We start from the raw sequence: 19,007 nt of genomic DNA, 5'->3' as shown, positions 1-19,007 counted from the left end.
GTGAAGGCTTCAGACTACTCTAACCTTTGGCGTGCAGACACCGCGCGTCCACATGCCTTTGCCTTTCTCCTTAGTCCTTCCTCGCCTCGCAGCTACGTTCCAATTCCCACGTGCAGTTTTCATTTACAGCATGCGATGCGAAGTGCAGAGTAATTACTCATCGCGAGAGCACGTAATTAGTGAAGTTTTTTATATATAAATATTGCGTATCAGGCGTCGTTAATTTGCCACCGAAGGTGTGTTATGGCGACTGCCTCCGCCTTGTCCTGCTTCTTCATACTCCTCCTGCAGGTACTGCAGGTCCATGCAAGGCGGCACGGCTGTTTCTCTGCCATATTCAGCTTCGGCGACTCGCTGCAGGACACCGGCAACTTCGCGCACGCCTTCTTCAACACCACCGTCAGCCGGCCGCCGTGGGGGAATACCTACTTCCACCACCCCACCGGCCGCTTCTCTGACGGTCGACTCATCATAGACTTTATCGGTGAGTCGATCGATCACTGACTTTTGGGCATCGACGACCACGTGAATCTCAATTTGCATGATGATTAGTCGGTTGATATATATGTTGCAGCGGAACGCGTTGGGCTGCCGTTGGTGCGGCCCTACCTCGCCGGAGGAGACTTCTCCAAAGGAGCAAACTTCGCCTTCGCCGGAGCGACGGCGTTGAGCATGAACGAGTTGAGTAGGTTCGGGGTGGATACGACTGGGTGGTTGAGGAAGAACACCCTGCACGCCCAAATTAGCTGGTTCCAGCAACTCCTCCAGTCCCATTCTTCGTTTCGAGGTATTATTTAATTAAAATTTTGGATTTTAATTTGCTTTAGAGATTAATTTCTCTATGAGTTTTCTTTAACTCGCAATGTTTTGTGTTGAAGAAGCTGCAAACCTCTCTCTCTCATTCTTCTTCTTCTTCTTCTTTTCTCTTCTTCTTCTGGAAGCCGGGACCACCAGATCGCACTCATTTTTTTATTACCCTAGTAAGACTCACTTTTCTATTAATAAAATTTAAAAAATAAAAATTCTTTTCTACTTAAAATTTCAAACATAATTTATTAAAAAATTATATATTTATCTATTAAATATTTTTAATCAACTAAATAAAATTAAATTTATATAATAAAATATTTAAAATATTAATCAAATTTAATCATAAGTGATAAATTATTATAATATTATTAATATACATTTTAATTGTTATTTTTAATTTTTTTATTGATTAATTTTAATTTTGATGAAAGAACTTTATTGCAATGGTAAAATTATTACTATGTGACTTTAGAATCATGAAAATAAATTTTTATAGAGAAAAATAAGACTTCACTAATAGACTCCTCCCCAACCCATATTTTGGTGGAAACTTCATTTAAAAAAAAAGAAGACGAGGGGCATAATAACTTTGTAGAAGAACAAGGACACGGTAATACAATTATTAATAAATATAATCAATAAATATTTTTAATTTATTAGACAAATCTAACTTTGACTAATAAATTAAATCTTAATCAATAAAAAAAAAAAATTACTAGTCAACTTTTAATAAAAAATAATAAATTATCAATCAAATTTAACTTTGATAATAAAAAATTAAAATTATTGATTAAATCTAACTTTGATTAATAAAAAAATAAAAAATTATATATCAAATCTCTAATTTGATCATTAAAAAAATTATAAATTCCATGTCAAATCTAACTACTGTTAGTCAAAAATTTTAAAAATTACTATCAAACCTAATTTTACTAATAAAAAATTAAAAATATCGATTAAATTTAACTTTGACTTATAAAAAAATTTAAAAATATCTATCAAATCTAACTTTACCAATAAAAATTATAATATTTAGGCAAATCTAATTTGATCAGTAAAAAATTAAAATTATCGATAAAAATAAATCTCGATTAAAATTTATTTTAATTGATAATTTTAAATATTTATCAATCAAACTCATATATTTTTAAAATAAATTAATAATTATACTTTATTTTAATAAATTATATACATATTTATAATTTAGAGGGTCCTAATAAAATAGGAACCCTAGGCATAGGTCGGCCTATTTCTTGAACCATTTTGGAATTGACTAGTGAGGAAAATGTGACTAGAAAAACAATGAGTATCAAAAAATGACAAAAGTATAATTAATGCACTAAAGTTTAGTCCCTTCCACCGTTTTCATTTTATAAAAATTAAAAGAGCATCTATTTTTATTATTTATTAGAATAGCGAAAAGAATATTATTTTTATTATTGTTAAAATAGTCATTCATCCTGTCTCAATATATTTGTGTTATAATAATTACAATTCATAGCATTTCATTTTTTATCATCATTGTTCAATATTAGATTGTAATAGTTTTGAATAATAATTATTCAATATTGATTAATATTATACTGTATGATCATAACTACTACACAGATATAACAGTCATCTCCAATCAACATTAGTTAATATTATTATAACAATTATGAATTGTAACAACTACAACATAAATAATTAATTTTTAATAACATTATATTGTATCAACTACAACATTATAATTGTTATGACTATATAATCATATGATCAATTATCATAACTATTATAATATTATCAAAATCAAAAGTATTTTCCATAACAAAAATAGATTGAGACTCATGAAATAATATTTTGATAACAAATAAAAAAAGACATCCTTTGACTAAAAGGATTCTTTTTTATTTTTGTCCTCTTTATTTAGCCCAATAATTTAATTAACACTTTATTCCTTAAAAAAAAAACCACTTCACCAATATCTGAAATATACTTATGCTTAACATTATTAAGTATGTTTATATACCTTCTTGTTCGACAATAACAGTATGAAATAATTTGCAGATCCCAACTTCTTGGAGAGATCACTGTTCATGGTCGGGGAGATCGGAGGGAATGACTACAACGCAGCTCTCAGTCAGAATCTGCCATATGACAAACTCATAACCATCGTCCCCCGTGTAATTCACTCCATCTCCTCCACCGTCACTGTAACTCTCCAGTACTCTCTTAATTAATTAAGTTTAATAATTATGATAATCAATTAATTAATTAATAATCTGACGAATTAACGTACAGAGGTTGATCGGAATGGGCGCGAAAACGTTGGTGGTCCCCGGAAACCTGCCCATCGGCTGCGTCCCGGCGTGGCTCTGGCAGTATCGCCGGGACGACTCCGGCGACTACGACGGCAACGGGTGTCTGCTGTGGCTGAACCGGTTCTCCGAGTACCACAATGGCCGCTTGACGGCTCGGTTGAGCCGGCTCGCGAGGGTGTACCCCAACGTCACCATCGCGTACGCTGATTATTTCGGCGCCGGGATGCGGATGTTCTCCGACCAACCCCGGTTCGGTATGTGTATATATATGTCTGGTTAAGTGAGCCGGACCGGGGTTCGATTTACCGGATCGAGTCGGTTCATGTAAATGCGTATTGGTTTGTGCAGGCATCAGCGAACCTTTTGCTGTTTGTTGCGGGGGCAACGGGCATGGGTGCGAGTCGACCGGACCGGTTTGCAGGAACCCGAGGAAATACGCGTCGTGGGAGGGGTTCCACCCGACGGAGGCAACTTACAGGGCGATCTACGACGGTTTGGTCGAGGGACCATTTGCGATTCCTTTACTGACCAAAAAATGCTGATATCAGCGCGATATTTCAAGTGTATTATAATAATACTTGTGGAATTATTCAAAACATATATCGTTAATTATTGTGCTTGCCCATTTTTGTTACGTTGTAATTAATTTTAAATGGTTGAGGAAAAAAAAAAACGAAGGGAAAAGGACACGAAGCAGACCCACAGGCGAAGAAGGCGAAGAAGCCCCTCGTTCTGGTGCACGGCGTTGGCCACGGATAATTATAGATTAACATTCAAGCCTTCTACGAGGCCGAATTGAGATTGAGGTCGAGATCAGAGTAACGCATGAGACCGAATCAAGGTTGAGACGTGCTCACACTTTTCATCCCAAGCGAATCTAACAGCATTATGTAATATATTTTGAAAAATGAAATACTCTTCGCAGCTGATTGTAATATTAGCCGTGACAATGCCATAATTCGTCCAACTAACATCTGGACCTTCTTGGTGTTTCGCTGTGAAGCCATATTTTGCATGGTTTGGACCTTTTCTAAGTTGGCTTACATTCCTCTCTCGGTGACTATGTATCCGAGGAAGCGACCACTTTTCATGCCGAACATGGACTTGCTCGGATTTAATTTAAGGTTATACTTCAATAACGTGTTACATGTCTTCTCGATATCATTGATCAGATTTTAGCCTAAGCTGATTTGATCAATATGTCATCCACGTATACCTCGATGTTGCGACCTATTTGGTGCTTGAAGACCCGATCCATGAATCGTTGATAAATAGCACATGTATTTTTTAACCTAAAAGGCATAACCGTGTAATAAAAAATCCTGTCAGAGGTGATAAAACTAACCTTTTCTTGATCTTCCTTAGCTAAAGGGATTTGATGATATCATTGATATACATCTAGCATACATACGAGCTCACATCTTAAAGTTGAGTCTATCAGCTGATCGATACTGGGAAGTGGATATCAATCCTTGGGTAGGTCTTGTTGAGGTTCCGAAGTCAATGCAAATTCGTCATTGGCCTCCTAGCTTGGGTACTAGCACTATGTTCGCTAGCCATATTAAAAATTGAACTTCTCAGATGTGCCCGACCTTGAGAAGCTTTATGATTTCACTATAAATTACCTTATCTTGTTCGGGTCCAAAGTGTCACTTTTTGTCAGACATGTCGAGACTCTGAAAGGATGTTGAGCCAATGTTCTATTAGGGTGGGTGGTGCTACTCACATGACTTAGTGAGGAGACTAGGCAAAAACATCATTGTTCCGAATGAGACTAGTGATCAATCCTGCCTTAATCTCTGGTGCCAAGTCGACTGCGATTTAAGTAACTCTATTAGACTGGTCACTGGTCAGGTACGATCTGCACTTCTTCTTTCTCATGTGGTAGTTGTTAATTAAGTAGAGTTGACAAACAGGCCAACTCATGTGGAGTGGGCCAACCCACTAGAAACCCGTCATATGACGGGGCGGGGCGAGACGGGTCAGTCCACCAACTTGGTGGGTTGAAAAATTTTCAACCCAACCCAACTTAAGGCGGGTCGCGGGTTAGGCGGGCCAACCCACGGGTCTGTCAAAAAATAAAAAATATAGAAAATATTAAAACTTTTAAATTTGGATTGTAGTTTAAATGGCTCAAGTTGAAGATTTTAAGTTTGGATTGTGGTTTAGATGCGTCAAACCTACTAATTCATTGAATTTTCTCCTTTAATTTTAAATTTTAAAAGAAAAAAATAAATTTTCTCAATCCGCAAGTCAACCCACGTGGGTCACGAGCCTAGGCGGGTCGATCCACTTGAACCTATCTTAAAATGGATTAATAAAATTTTAACCCAATCCACTTAAATTGTTCGACGGGGCAGGCCAATCCGACGGGCCTAACCGAAATTAATGGCTCTATTGTTGAGTGGGTGCTTCTTGTGAAGAGTGTACCTCCTCCCATGAAGTTCTCCACATCTTTTTAAGGTCTTACGAACTATCGTAGTATAATACTTTTTAGAGATTGTCTGATCTCCATTGACTGAGCCTATCTGATTGGCTATCAGGAATTTTAGCTTTTGATAAAAAGTAGAGACTACCGCTCGGAATGAGCTGAGTGTTGGTCTTCACAGAATGACGTTGTAGGAGGAGAGAACATCCACTACTATGAAGATGATGCTCAGAGTTCACCGTAAGGGTCGCTAGCCCAAAGAGAGAGGGAGACTGATTTAGCCCAACGGTTGTATTTCATATGCGGTGAATTCGAATGGAGTTGTTGATATGGACCTTACTTCTTCTCGATTGATCTGCATTTGATCAACAACCTCCTTGAATAATACATTGATGGAGCTCCCTGTATCAACAAACACTCTAGCCACATTGTAATTAGCTATCACCGCACGAATTATCAAGGTATCATCATGAGGAGTAGAGACTTCCTTCTAAATCTTACGGTCCAAAACTAATGATAGATCCTTTCTTTTGGCCCTCTCGGTGCCTATATTGTAACTTTCCAACCTTAGTCTATGGACTTTTTGTGCTCAATTAGAGTTTGTCAGTAGGACCACCCGAGATCATCTTAATGGTGTCGTGATGGGGTGTATTGCTTTGGTAGTTTCTGTCCTGGTTTGGATGATCTTCTTATCGATCATCACAGTGACAATTAGGAGAACATCGTCGTGGGGGTTCTGCCTCTTGCAATTGGATAAGACTGGATCAATGTTGGTCCGACCGACTTCTTGAGTCCCCACGTCGAGAATACTTACAGGAGAGAGGTCTGACTACTGGAGATGAGGTCCTCCTTCCTTGTTGTCATTTCTTTATAACTCAGCTGACTTCTTAAGCTAACTGTCGACATTCCTGAGTGTCTTGATTATATGACTAATGATATGTACGAAATCGAACAGGCTCCTTCGGAGGAATCTAACTCTGATATTTCTATAGGAGCAGGAGTTGAGGCTATAACCTATACTATCCGTCATTCTCATTGAGTGGGAACATAACTAAGGAGTTGTGGTGTAATCTTACTTGTCGACGTAGGTTGAAAAGGCTTTTATCCAATCGAGGGGTGACTGAGGCATCATTCCTACGAGCGAGTTAAGTTTCTTCTAGATGTATGTACTTCTCAACCCGCTCTAACAGTCTTTGTATAATTTGCTAGGTTTTTTTTACCAAGAATATGAAGAACTCTGCATTCACCAGACCTTGGAAAAAGGTGTTGGTTAGCACTTCTGAAGGAGTCACGAGGACATCCGAACTCGGTAGAATCGCTGGATGTATTCTCGGAGAATTTTCCGAGGCTTCTGCTTCATGATAAATAAATTTAGAAGTATTTTCTAATATCTCTTACTATTGACAAATTGATGCAGGAACATGACTTTGAAATATGCAAAGGAGTGGATGGAAGAGGTAGGAAGGCAATTGAATCATCATTGGGTGTAACCTGATAATGTGATTAGGAAGATTAGGCGTGTAATCCCATCAGGATATTGTTGCAATAAAGTAGCATATTCAAAGCAGCATAGATGATCTTGCGGATTTGACAATCCTGTATACTCCCTAATTGTGGTTGTCGAAAATACCGACGTAATCTTTGTTTGAGAATTTTTTCCAGAGAAAAGTATTCCTTGTATGCTTACTTCATTAGCGGTCACCGTCCTACTTTTGTGATCACAAGGGGACGACCCTGCCCGAGATTCATGTGAATCTTTATCAGGAAGGTTTGTCTCTTAGTTAAGAGAGTTCATGATTGGTATGCCCTCTACTAGTGGCGATGGTACTCTGCCAAAAGGAAAGGGTTGTCCTATGAGAGAGAAGGAGCTCCTAGAAGCGGGGGCTACAATAGTGAGTGTTGTTGCAGCACCTTTAGCATCGCTTAAGATATCAGTTCATTAATTTTCTTTGGCATAATGACTATTATCTCACCGCATTCCTTTTCTCCAGCGGAGCCGTAATTGTCATTAGTCTTCCGGTGTTAACCATCGTAGCGTCTTGACTCAGATTCTTCACCAAATATCATGGATGATCAAGCCACTGGTCAATGAACAGTCAACACCCGAGACTAAGTAAAGGTTGAACTGAGACTGAGGTCAGAGCACAAAGTTGAGATAAGGTTGGCACTCGAAATTGAGCAAAGGTCAGCGCTCGATCGAGATCAAACATAGATCAGTGCATGAGGTGGGGCTCGAGGCTTGAGGCCGAGGTCGAGGCTCGAGGCTTGAGGCTAAGATCCAGCCCACAAACCCAGGGCTGAGGTCGCTAACTTGCTATCATTCGTGATTTATCTAACCCTTCTTGATTTTTTTGACTAATAGTTCAACATCATTTTAGATCTTAAGCCACGTGATAGTTGTAGGCTTCTGCCGTATTAATGTGTTTGCTTTTTTAAATAACCTAACATATTATAATTATTGCAGAATGAGAGGACAATGGATGTATTAAAAACTCTTAGATTTGAGTTGGTTGTAATGAATTTGAATTCTATTGTTTTTTATTGATAATTGTATTTTGTTAAATGCAGAATGATTTTTTATTAAACATATATGAATGTGAATGTTGTATCTTGAATGTGAATGTTGTATATATCTTGATGTGAATATTGTCGATATTGCAACATGAATATAACGTTATTCAATTCGATATTGACAACATGTGCATGTGAATGTTGTTGTTATTGAAATATTAGTTGTTGTTCAATGAGAATGTATTAGTTGTTATTGTTGAATGTGAACGTATTAATTGTTTGTAAATGTGAATGTATCAGTGGTTGTTGTGAATGTATCGTTGTTATTGTGAATGTTCAATTGAATGTAAATAGGATAATTCCTCTCAAACAGGGGAGGTTTATCAAATTGTAATTAGAAATTAGTTAATTCTGTTGCTAAATTATCATAAATTAGTGATGAAAATTAACTTTTTATCGTTAATTTATGATAATTTGACGACGGAATATTTAATTTCATATATCCTAAATACTAAATCAGCGATGGATATTAATTTCTATCATTAAATTATCACAGATTAGTAACGAAAATTAATTTTCAATTATTAATTTATGATAATTTGACGACGGAATATTTATTTCCGTATATCCTAAATGCTAAATTGGCAATGGACGTTAATTTCTGTCGTTAAAATTAGCAATGAAAATTAACATCCATCCATAAAATTAGTGATCAAAATTAATATCCGTCATTAATTTTAACGATGAAAATTAACATCAAAATTTTACCATTATAAATTTCAATAGCTAATTTCAATTACCGGCCAATTAATGTTCTCCTTGTACGTAGTGGTCATCGCAATGAGATTTTCGCACGACATCATTTAAATGATCTTGGACAAATATGGTCCCAATATGTTTGTCTACTTCTTGTTCAATAAAAGAAATTCATCTCTCCAACCAAAACACTTACAGCTCAGCGTCATTCTCATCCTCACTTTGCTTATCACGATGCATCAACGTAACGTAAATACTACCAACAAATTTAATTATTTTTTTTGATAAAAATATAATTAAGTTAGTTAATATGAGATAGATTTTATTAGAATAAATAAAAATTAAATTTGGATGAAGTTAAGATAATATCTTCTCTATAATAGTCTCATATATAATCATACAACTAATCATATGACCTTTGTGATATAGTTGAATTGGTTACGAAATAGAATTATTGAAATAGATAAAAATTAAATTGAGGTGAAACTGAAATAATATTTTTTTTATAGTGATATATTTTAGATCTAATTGTTGCATGCATGCATGCATATGCATGCGTTGGTGGATGCGCGACGGCGTGGCCGACGTCCCTTTCACAAACATCACTGAAGATTGACGTGCAGACGCTGCGCGTCCACATGCCTCTGCTTTTCTCCTTCCTGATCACTTCGCAGCGTCAAACATCAGAGAGGAGTCGTGCGTGTTATGGCGACTGCCTCCAACTTGTCCTGCTTCTTCATACTCCTCTTGGGGCTTCTGCTGCAGGTGCAGGTCCATGCAAGGCGGCACAGCTGTTTCTCTGCCATATTCAGCTTCGGCGACTCGCTGCAGGACACCGGCAACTTCGCCCACACCTTCTTCAACACCACCATCAGCCGGCCGCCGTGGGGGAATACCTACTTCCACCGCCCCACCGGCCGCTTCTCTGACGGCCGACTCATCATAGACTTTATCGGTGAGTCGATCGATCGCTGACTTTGGGCAACGACGACCACGTACGTGAATCTCAATTTGCATGATGTATTGCAGCGCACCGCGTTGGTCTGCCGTTGGTGCAGCCCTACCTCGCCGGAGGAGACTTCTCCAAAGGAGCAAACTTCGCCTTCGCCGGAGCGACGGCGTTGAGCCTGAACGAATTGGGTAGGTTCGGGGTGGATACCGCTGGGTGCTTGAGGAAGAACACCCTGCACGCCCAAATTAACTGGTTCCAGCAACTCCTCCAGTCCGATTCTTCGTTTCGAGGTAATATTAAATTTCGAGATTAATTTCTGTATGAGTTTTCTTTAGCTCGCAGTGTTTGTGTTGAAGAAGCTGCATGCAAAATAGATCCTTCAAGTACGTAGTTGTTATATCCTGCACCTCCTCCTCCTTCTTCCTCCCTCCCCTTCAGGTCTCCATGCAGAGCTGTGTTTTCTTGCATGGCACAGAAATCATGTCATTCTCGCTATCCATTGAACTCTCATTTAAAACCTTTGAGACATAGCTGAGTTGATTACGACGTAGTCAACTGCAATTTCTCGATTTATTTTTTCATAGATGGTCGACCGTGTAGAGCTACTAGGATGATAAATTCCATCTTTTTTACAGAAGAACTCCCATTTAAAATATGATTCCATCAAAGTTCAGTTTGATTTTTATACACAAGTCATCCTTCTAATTATTAATAAGAAATAAAAATGTTATTGAATCCTATCACTATTATATATATCACATCTAATTACTTAACCAAACTGGACTAGTTATTGAAAGTTCGTTGGATCGAATAACAGATAAAATTTGTTCGAAGGAATTAAATCAGCGAATTTAGGAATAAATTATTTAGACACCATCTCACGCTTGAATGTTAGTTAGTAGAATAAAGTGTTATTAATTTAGACGATAGGAATTGATTGGTGAGGAAGATGTAACAGACGTAGACACTAGAAAAAAAAAAAAGAGAGAATTATCGAAAAAGACAAATGCACTAAAGTTTCAAAAAGACAGGTATGATTCATGCACTAACGTTTTCTGCCTCTCACTGTGTTCATTTTATTATTTGAGTAAAAGTCAAAAGAATGTTTGTATTGAAATAGTAAAAAAAAACCTAATTTTTATTTATTATCAAAATAATAATTCATCCATCTCAATATACCAAATACCAATTGTTATTATAATTAATACCAGATATCACATCATAACTATTATAATATGCATATTTTAATTTTGATTTAATGAAACTATATTATAGCAACTATAATTTATAACGTTATAACATGAATACGTCAACTTAAATATTTCAACTTTTATCTATACTAATTAATAATAGTATATTGTGGAAGTCACAATTTATAACTGTTGTTCCTGTTTGAGACTTAGAGGGACGAACCACGGTGAGCTATCTATAGGATTAATCGGTCTCCAATGATTTGGCAAAGAAGGGGCCGGCTGCTTGGCTCTCTGTAAAACTAAACGAGAGTTAGAATGGAGGGCAAGCGGACCTTGACTCAGTCACTTCGATACTCAACTTAGGGTTTGGAGGCAGGAAAGGGAGCATAGAAGGGAAATGGAGGAGAGGTTTTCTAAGGGCTAGCTTGTGTGTGTACGTCTGCCTACAAGAGTGAGCATGCTTTTATACATTCCTCCTAGGTGTGAAATGATGTCCACATGCTTCATTTCCTAACAGATGTGATGTTTTGTACAGATATGGAGTGACCTATTATCATACTCTAAGGGTCATGTCATCCCACATCTTGTTAACTTTGACATCCCATGTTTGCCACGAGTGATGTCTCATTACCATGCTCTGTAAGTCTTGTCATCCTATTCTGTTGATAAATCATAATCAGTCTTATGACCATGTCATCCCATGTTTAGGTAGAGAGTGGGGTCTCATCACCTTTTTTTTTTTTTACACATCCTATGGCTAAGATGAAGAGGTCAGTAGAGCTGAGCTAAAGGACTCTTGAGTTGAAGGGCTCAAGTAGAGCTCAGCTGAAGGACTCAGGCAGAGCTTAGTTGAAGGGCTGAGTAGGTCAGTAAAGCAGAGCAGATCTGAGGAGTTGAGGAGGTCAACAATGACAAGCAGATTTGCGGAGCTTAGGAGGTTGACAGAGCTGACCAGAGCTGAGGGGATGAGGAGAATGTCCTTTGTTAGGAAGACTTTTGAGGGGAGGTAGACCTTTATTGTAATATCAGTTATCCAAATAAGATATATAAAAAATGAATGTAATAGGATGCTATTAACTAACTGATGAGGAAATAAAAAAAATGATGTTTAAATTTTTATCGATGGATTCAAAATTTAGAAGTAGAACAAGTTTTAAGTGGGATACACAATAGAAAAATAGCTAAACCAAATGATATTCTGATAAAAATATAGAAGTGTCTAGGAAAATAAGATATTGATTGACTTAAAAAGTTATTCAATCTGATATTGAAAACGAAAAAATATCTAATTAGTAGAGGGTAAGTAGTTTAATTCTCTTATATAAGAAAAAAGAGACGTACAAAATTGTACAAACTATAAAGATATTAAACTAAAGTCATCATATGAAATTTTGAGAAAAAATAATAGAAAAAAGACTAAGAAAAGAGATCATGATGATCAAAAATTAATTTAGATTTATGCCTAGAAAGTTGACAATAAAAGATATATATTTTCTTAGACAACTAATTGAAAAGTATCAAGAACAGAAGCGAGACTTACACAAGGTATTCATCAACTAAAAAAAAATTTATAATAGAGTCTTAAGAAAAATTATATGAAGAATTCTAAAAAAAAGAGGTGTTGATATAACACATATTGAATTAATTAAGTATATGTATAAAGATGTAATTACAATAATAAAGAATTCAAGCTGATTAACTAAAGTTTTTTCCATAAAGATAGAGTTACATCAAAGATCAACTCTAAGCCTTTATTTTTTTATATTAATCATAGATGAATTCACCAAAAACATCCAACATACAACATTGTGGTTTATGTTATTTACAGATGATATTATTTTGGTAGATGAAACACATGAATGAGTAAATAATGATAAACTTGAATCTTATGCGAAAATAGTAAAAGTGAAAATTTTAGACTTAGTAGAGTAAATACATAATATATATATGAAATTTAAGTTTAGTAATATTAGACATAATAAGATAATTTTTAAAATAGAAGATAAGCTTAAAGTATTTTGGATTATTGTTGCAAAGGATAGAAGGATTGAGAGATGTGTCTTATATAAAATACAAGCAGGATGATTGAAATGAAGGAGAGTGTCAGATATTTTTTGTGATCATAAAGTATCTCTAAGACTTAAAAAATAAATTATAAAATTATGATTAAACTTGTTATGTTATATAAAATTGAATACTAAGCTATGACTGATACATGAGTAAAAGATGTGAGTTGCAGAGATGAGAATATCAAAGTGAATATGTGAGCATACAAAGATGGACAAGAAAAATATGAGAATATTTGAAAGAAAATTAGGATTACACCTATTAAGAGAAAAGCTTAAGATATACATACGTTTAAAATGATACAGACTTGTACTTAGACAATCAATAAATACTCCAATTAAACGATGCAAAACTATGACAAATGTGCACATAAAAAAGACTTGAGTAATAATAATAAAATAAAATAATTTATTTAAATATAAATGATAATGTAGTAGGAGATAGAGTTCAATGACGTAGAATGATTCATATAACCAATCTTATCTAGTGGAATAAGACTTGATTGTTGTTGTTATTTGCTCTATTAATTTAATTAACAGCTTATTCCTTAAAAAAACCATTTCAGTAAATATATCCTTTTGCGGAAACTCCAAATCGTGAACGATTCTATATACGTAAATGGTTGATTGTATCTAAAATATGCTTATGCTTAACATTAAGCATGCCTTAGTTAGATTGTACTTAATCATCTTAATTGTTTGACAATAACATTAATGTAATAATTTGCAGATCCCAACTTCTTGGAGAGCTCACTGTTCATGGTCGGGGAGATCGGAGGGAATGACTACAACGCAGCTCTCGGTCAGAATCTCCCATATGACAAACTCATAACCATCGTCCCCCGCGTAATTCACGCCATCTCCTCCACCGTCACTGTAACTCTCTAGTACTCTCTTAATTAATTAAGTTTAATAATTATGATAATTAGTTAATTAATAATATGACGAATTAACGTACAGAGGCTGATCGGAATGGGCGCAAAAACGCTGGTGGTCCCCGGAAACCTGCCCATCGGCTGCGTCCCGGTGTGGCTCTGGCAGTATCGCCGGGACGACCCCGGCGACTACGACGGCAACGGGTGTCTGCTGTGGCTGAACCAGTTCTCCGAGTACCACAACGGCCGCTTGACGGCTCAGTTGAACCGGCTCGCGAGGGTGTACCCCAACGTCACCATCGCGTACGCTGATTATTTCGGCGCCGGGATGCAGATGTTCTCCGACCAACGCCGGTTCGGTATGTGTCTATATATGTATGGTTAAGTGAGCCGGACCGAGGTTCGACCGGATATTGGTTTGTGCAGGCATCAGCGAACCTTTTGCTGCTTGTTGCGGGGGCGACGGGCATGGGTGCGAGTCGACCGGACCGGTTTGTAGAAACCCGAGGAAATACGCGTCGTGGGAGGGGTTCCACCCGACGGAGGCAACTTACAAGGCGATCTACGACGGTTTGGTCGAGGGACCATTTGCGATTCCTTTACTGACGGAAAAATGCTGATATTTCAAATGTATTATAATAGAGCATGAAATTAACATGACACATTGCATAAAATGGATCTCACATCCATACAGTAGAACCCATAATTATGCAATTAAATGTGTCATGTTAAATTCATGCTGCATATTATTTCGCATTGTAATAATACTTGTGGAATTATTCAAAACATCGCGTGCATGGAGTAATAATTATTGTGCTTGCCCATTTTTGTTGTGATTAATTTTAAATGGTTGAGAAAAAGAAAAGGCAGGGAAAAGGACGAGAAGTATGGACTGATGGTGCCGATAATTACGTGCCGGGCCTAGCTTAGTGCAGACAATATATTGCAGCTGTCAATGACATTGACTTACGAATTTTTGAGTGAGCGGAGACTATGACTGTCAGGTATCAATCGATTCTTAAATTTTATGTCACATCAATTGACTGTGTGATTTGACTGATAACGGCTTTAAACTATTATAAATTTACATCAATAGATTCGACGACGATGATGTGTCGAAGATACGCGTAGATTTAAAAAATTCTTAAATGACGTATTATATATATATTTTTAAATGGTGAAAGGAAATGACTTTCTTGTTCAACGTCTTATGTCAATGTATCGATTTTCAAATTAAATCATATTTAAAAAATAAATATAAAAATTATTTTTATAATTTAGATACATGTAATTTTAATATATATTTTTATTACTTTATTTTATAAAAAATAAATCTCTCCATTAAATATAAAATTTATTTTTATGATTTCAATACATGCCATCTTAATATTTCTCTCCCTCCTATTTCTATTTGTGGAAAGTAAATATTTCAATAGGGTAAGGATTCAAATCTCGACGAAGCCGAGTAATACCCTCCTCCATCGTAACCAACTGCAATTTTTCGATTTACCTTCTCATAGATGATCGTGGGGCTGACCGTGTGGGGCCGATGGAGTTGTGGATTTTAATTATCTTTTTTAGAAGAAAAGGAAAGTAAATATTTCTCTTTATTAAATATAAAAATTATTTATGTGATTTAGATGTATACAATCTTAATATCTCTTTCATTCCACTCTCTTTCTCCACTAGTGAAAAGTAATCTCTCTCTTCTTCTCTCACCTGTCTATTTTATACCACTTGAATTTATTTATTTATTTAAATTTAACTACTAAAATCAAAACTAAGATTTGACATCAAATCTATTTTATCCAAACTTTAATCTTTTATATGGTTGCAAATTCATAAAAATTCAAATAGTTTAAGTCCATTAATGAATTTCAATCAAAATCTACTTATTGATCTAGAGAGCTTCGATTGCACTCATTCCAAGTTATGTGAGTTTCTAAAGTGCTAAAGAGTCCAAATATACCCTCCTTTATCATTTTCGATCTTTCTTAATAGTGCGAAGGAGAAGAAAGTCTTCAACTATAATATTTGGGTTGAAGAGCACCTCAGGGAAATCGAAATAAGTAATGAAGGACACTTTTGAACTCCTTATGACCTCAGAAATCCACAAGACCTGAAATGAGTGCAATATGAGCTCTCTAGGTCAATCTATGAATTTTGATCAAAATCTACTAATGAACTTAGGTTATTTGGATTTCTAACAAACTTACCCATCCGGTAGGGTTGAGTGAGAGGAAGGTAAATATGATATCAAATCTTAGTTCTGAATAAGGGTTTGGTGTGGGGAGACCATGCCTAACTTGGACATGATATGAATATATTACACCCAAGTTGAGAGAGAGAGGGAGGGAGAGAGATGACATATATCCAAACCATATAAATAATTTTTATATTTAATCTTTTGAATATAATTGCTTTGAAAATCGATGTGTGAAAAATTAATATTGATGGGAGGGGCAGAATGAGAAGGTCATCATAAATCAGTACGCTCTTTGATCATTTTCAAAGTATAGTGCATGATTTAAAAATCTTTCAAATCCATGTGTCTCTTTTGATAAATTGCCATTGATTCTAATACATCAATCAATTATTATAAATTTAAAATCTAATTTTAATACTTTAATCCATATTTGATGGTATAATTACACTCATGATCAGATAAATAGTACAATATGCTTAATTTGAAATGGTTCTGAATGTTTAAAGTCATTAATAAATTTTGATCAAAACTCACTGATGATATAATGTTCAAATTTCAAAATCTTATTACGATCTAAATCAGAAAAATTTTTACAATCCTTTGGTGGTGTTGATGAGTACAACAAGCTTAAATTCTCTAATGAGCTCTTGACAAATATTTTAAAGCTATGTTAATTTCAAAATCCACAACTTTCTATCTAAATTGTGAAATTCATGTATGAGGATATGATTACACTCAAAAGGCTCCTAGAAGTGTAATTGTCCTAATTTGAAGTAATTTTGTAATGCCTAAGGTCATCAATAACTTTGAACAAAAATTTGCTGATGGTCCTACTTTATTTATAATTTTAAAATCTTATCATATTTTGAACCAAAGGAGTCCTACAAATCCTTTGGTGGTGTTAGTGAATGAGTATAAGTATAACGACTTAGCTTAGGTCCTCTAATGAGCTTATGATAATATTTCAAAGTTGTGTCAATTTCAAATACTCATAGCTCTCTATCTAGGCTGTGAATCATGTCCGAGAGCATACTTATACTTAGAAGGCTCCCGGAAATGTAATGGTTCTAGTTTTAAGTGATTTTGAGATGCTTAAATTATTCAAAATTTTAATATAGTCTAAATTAGAAGAGTCCTAAGTATCATTTAGTGGTGTTGGTAAGTGAGTATGATAGATTTATATCTTTTAATGAGCTTGTGACAAAACATTTTAAGGTTGTGTAAATTTCAAAAACTTATAGCAATAAAATTCATGCTAGAGAGCATGATTACACTCAAGAGGCTATTAGAAGTGTAATAATTCTGGTTTAAAGTAAATTTGATGTGCCTAAGGTTATCAGTGAATTTTAATTAAAACTCACTAATGACCCCTCCACTATCTAGAATTTAAAATTTTTAATATAGTCTGAACCAAAGGAGTCTTAAGAATCCTTTACTAGTGTTGGTAAGTAAGTATAACATACTTATATCCTTTAATGAGCTTCATGATAAACATTTCAAAGTTGTGTAAATTTCTGAAACTCATAACTCTCTATCAAGATTATGAAATTCATGTCTAAGGGCATGGTTACACTTATAAGGCTCTTAAAAGTGTAATGTCATGGTTTGAAGTAATTCTGATATACCTAAGGTCATCAGCGAGTTTTGATCAAAATTCATTAATAATCCTATATTGTGTAAAATTTTAAAATCTTAATATGATATGAATCAGAGAAATACTAAGAATTCTTTTATGGTATTGGTGAGTATGACAGGTTTAGGTCATTTAATGAGCTCGTAACAAAATATCCTAAACTTATGTAAATTTCAAAAACTCATAGCTTTCTATCAAGACTGTGAAATCCATGTCTGAGAGCATGATTACACTCATAAGGCTCCTAAAAATATAATAATCATGATTGGAAGTGATTCTAATGTACTTAAGGTCATTAGTGAATTTTTGATCAAAACTCGTTGATGATTTTATACTATCTAAAATTTTAAAATCTTGACATGGTTTGAATCAGAAGAGTTCTAAGAACCTTTTGGTGGTATTATGGGTAAGTATGACAGATCTAGATCCTTTATGAATTCGTGATAAAATATCTCAAAGCTATGTAGATTTAAAAACCTACACCTCTATATCAAAGTCGTAAAATCTATGTTCTAGGGCATGATTATATTCTGGAGGCTTCTAAAAGTGTAATGATCCTAAGTAATTATAATGTGTCTAAAGTCATATTTTTAATTAAAATTTATTGATGATTTTAGACACATTAGAAACTCTTTAAATTAAGCTCATCACACTCTTTTCTTTATTTTAAATATAATCATGCTCTCAAACATGAATTGACATATTAAAATTAAAATTTAAAACAATCCACTGATCCTAATGCATTAGTTGACTGCTAACAACAAGTCTGTGATAAATCAAATAGAAGTTGAATCGTGCAATTGATTGACATTCATAAATGGACATAGAAAATTTAAGAATCCACCGATATACTTGACTACTTAATAGCAATCGACTACTAATGAATGATCAATGACTATTAATAAAAGAGAAATATAATAAAAAATAAATTATATATTTTAATAAATATAAAAATTACATATACGTTTTTGAGTATTATGAAAACCTCACGGTTCAAAATATTGCCGTTTAACTTTTAGGTACTATGTGACTCAGTTATATGTAGTCATTAGATTGATACAAATACATATAAACCCTAATTACCACCTCCAATATATTGATACCAATATAAACGATGAAGGCATTTCATTGTCATGTCTTATAAATTTATGCAATTCATATTTTCAGATATGTAATGGAAGCAAATAAATATATCATGTTTTTCTAAAAACATATAAATAAGTAGTTATTGGCTTCCCTTTGTATAAGGTGGTTTATATAGAATCTGAAATATGCAG

The 19,007-nt window shown here is 34.9% G+C and overlaps 2 protein-coding genes across 2 annotated transcripts; both read left to right on the top strand.

The window, feature by feature from the left end:
• Positions 1-243: 243 nt before the first annotated feature.
• Positions 244-3,652, top strand: LOC141841804 (GDSL esterase/lipase At1g28600-like). Its single transcript, XM_074729995.1, has 5 exons — positions 244-484; positions 575-787; positions 2,857-3,002; positions 3,091-3,364; positions 3,459-3,652. The coding sequence occupies exons 1-5, from the start codon at positions 244-246 to the stop codon at positions 3,650-3,652; spliced, it is 1,068 nt and encodes a 355-aa protein (XP_074586096.1).
• Positions 3,653-9,507: 5,855 nt separating this feature from the next.
• Positions 9,508-14,511, top strand: LOC141842121 (GDSL esterase/lipase At1g28600-like). Its single transcript, XM_074730338.1, has 5 exons — positions 9,508-9,760; positions 9,835-10,047; positions 13,747-13,892; positions 13,977-14,250; positions 14,318-14,511. The coding sequence occupies exons 1-5, from the start codon at positions 9,511-9,513 to the stop codon at positions 14,509-14,511; spliced, it is 1,077 nt and encodes a 358-aa protein (XP_074586439.1). The 5' UTR covers positions 9,508-9,510.
• The last annotated feature ends 4,496 nt before the right edge of the window (positions 14,512-19,007 follow it).

The sequence above is a fragment of the Curcuma longa genome, chromosome 11 (genome assembly GCF_044706935.1).
Source record: "Curcuma longa cultivar G26 ecotype Majalengka, Jawa Barat chromosome 11, ITB_CL_G26_1.1, whole genome shotgun sequence".
In the NCBI taxonomy this organism is placed as follows: Eukaryota; Viridiplantae; Streptophyta; class Magnoliopsida; order Zingiberales; family Zingiberaceae; genus Curcuma; species Curcuma longa.
This window is presented reverse-complemented; position numbering and strand designations above follow the sequence as displayed.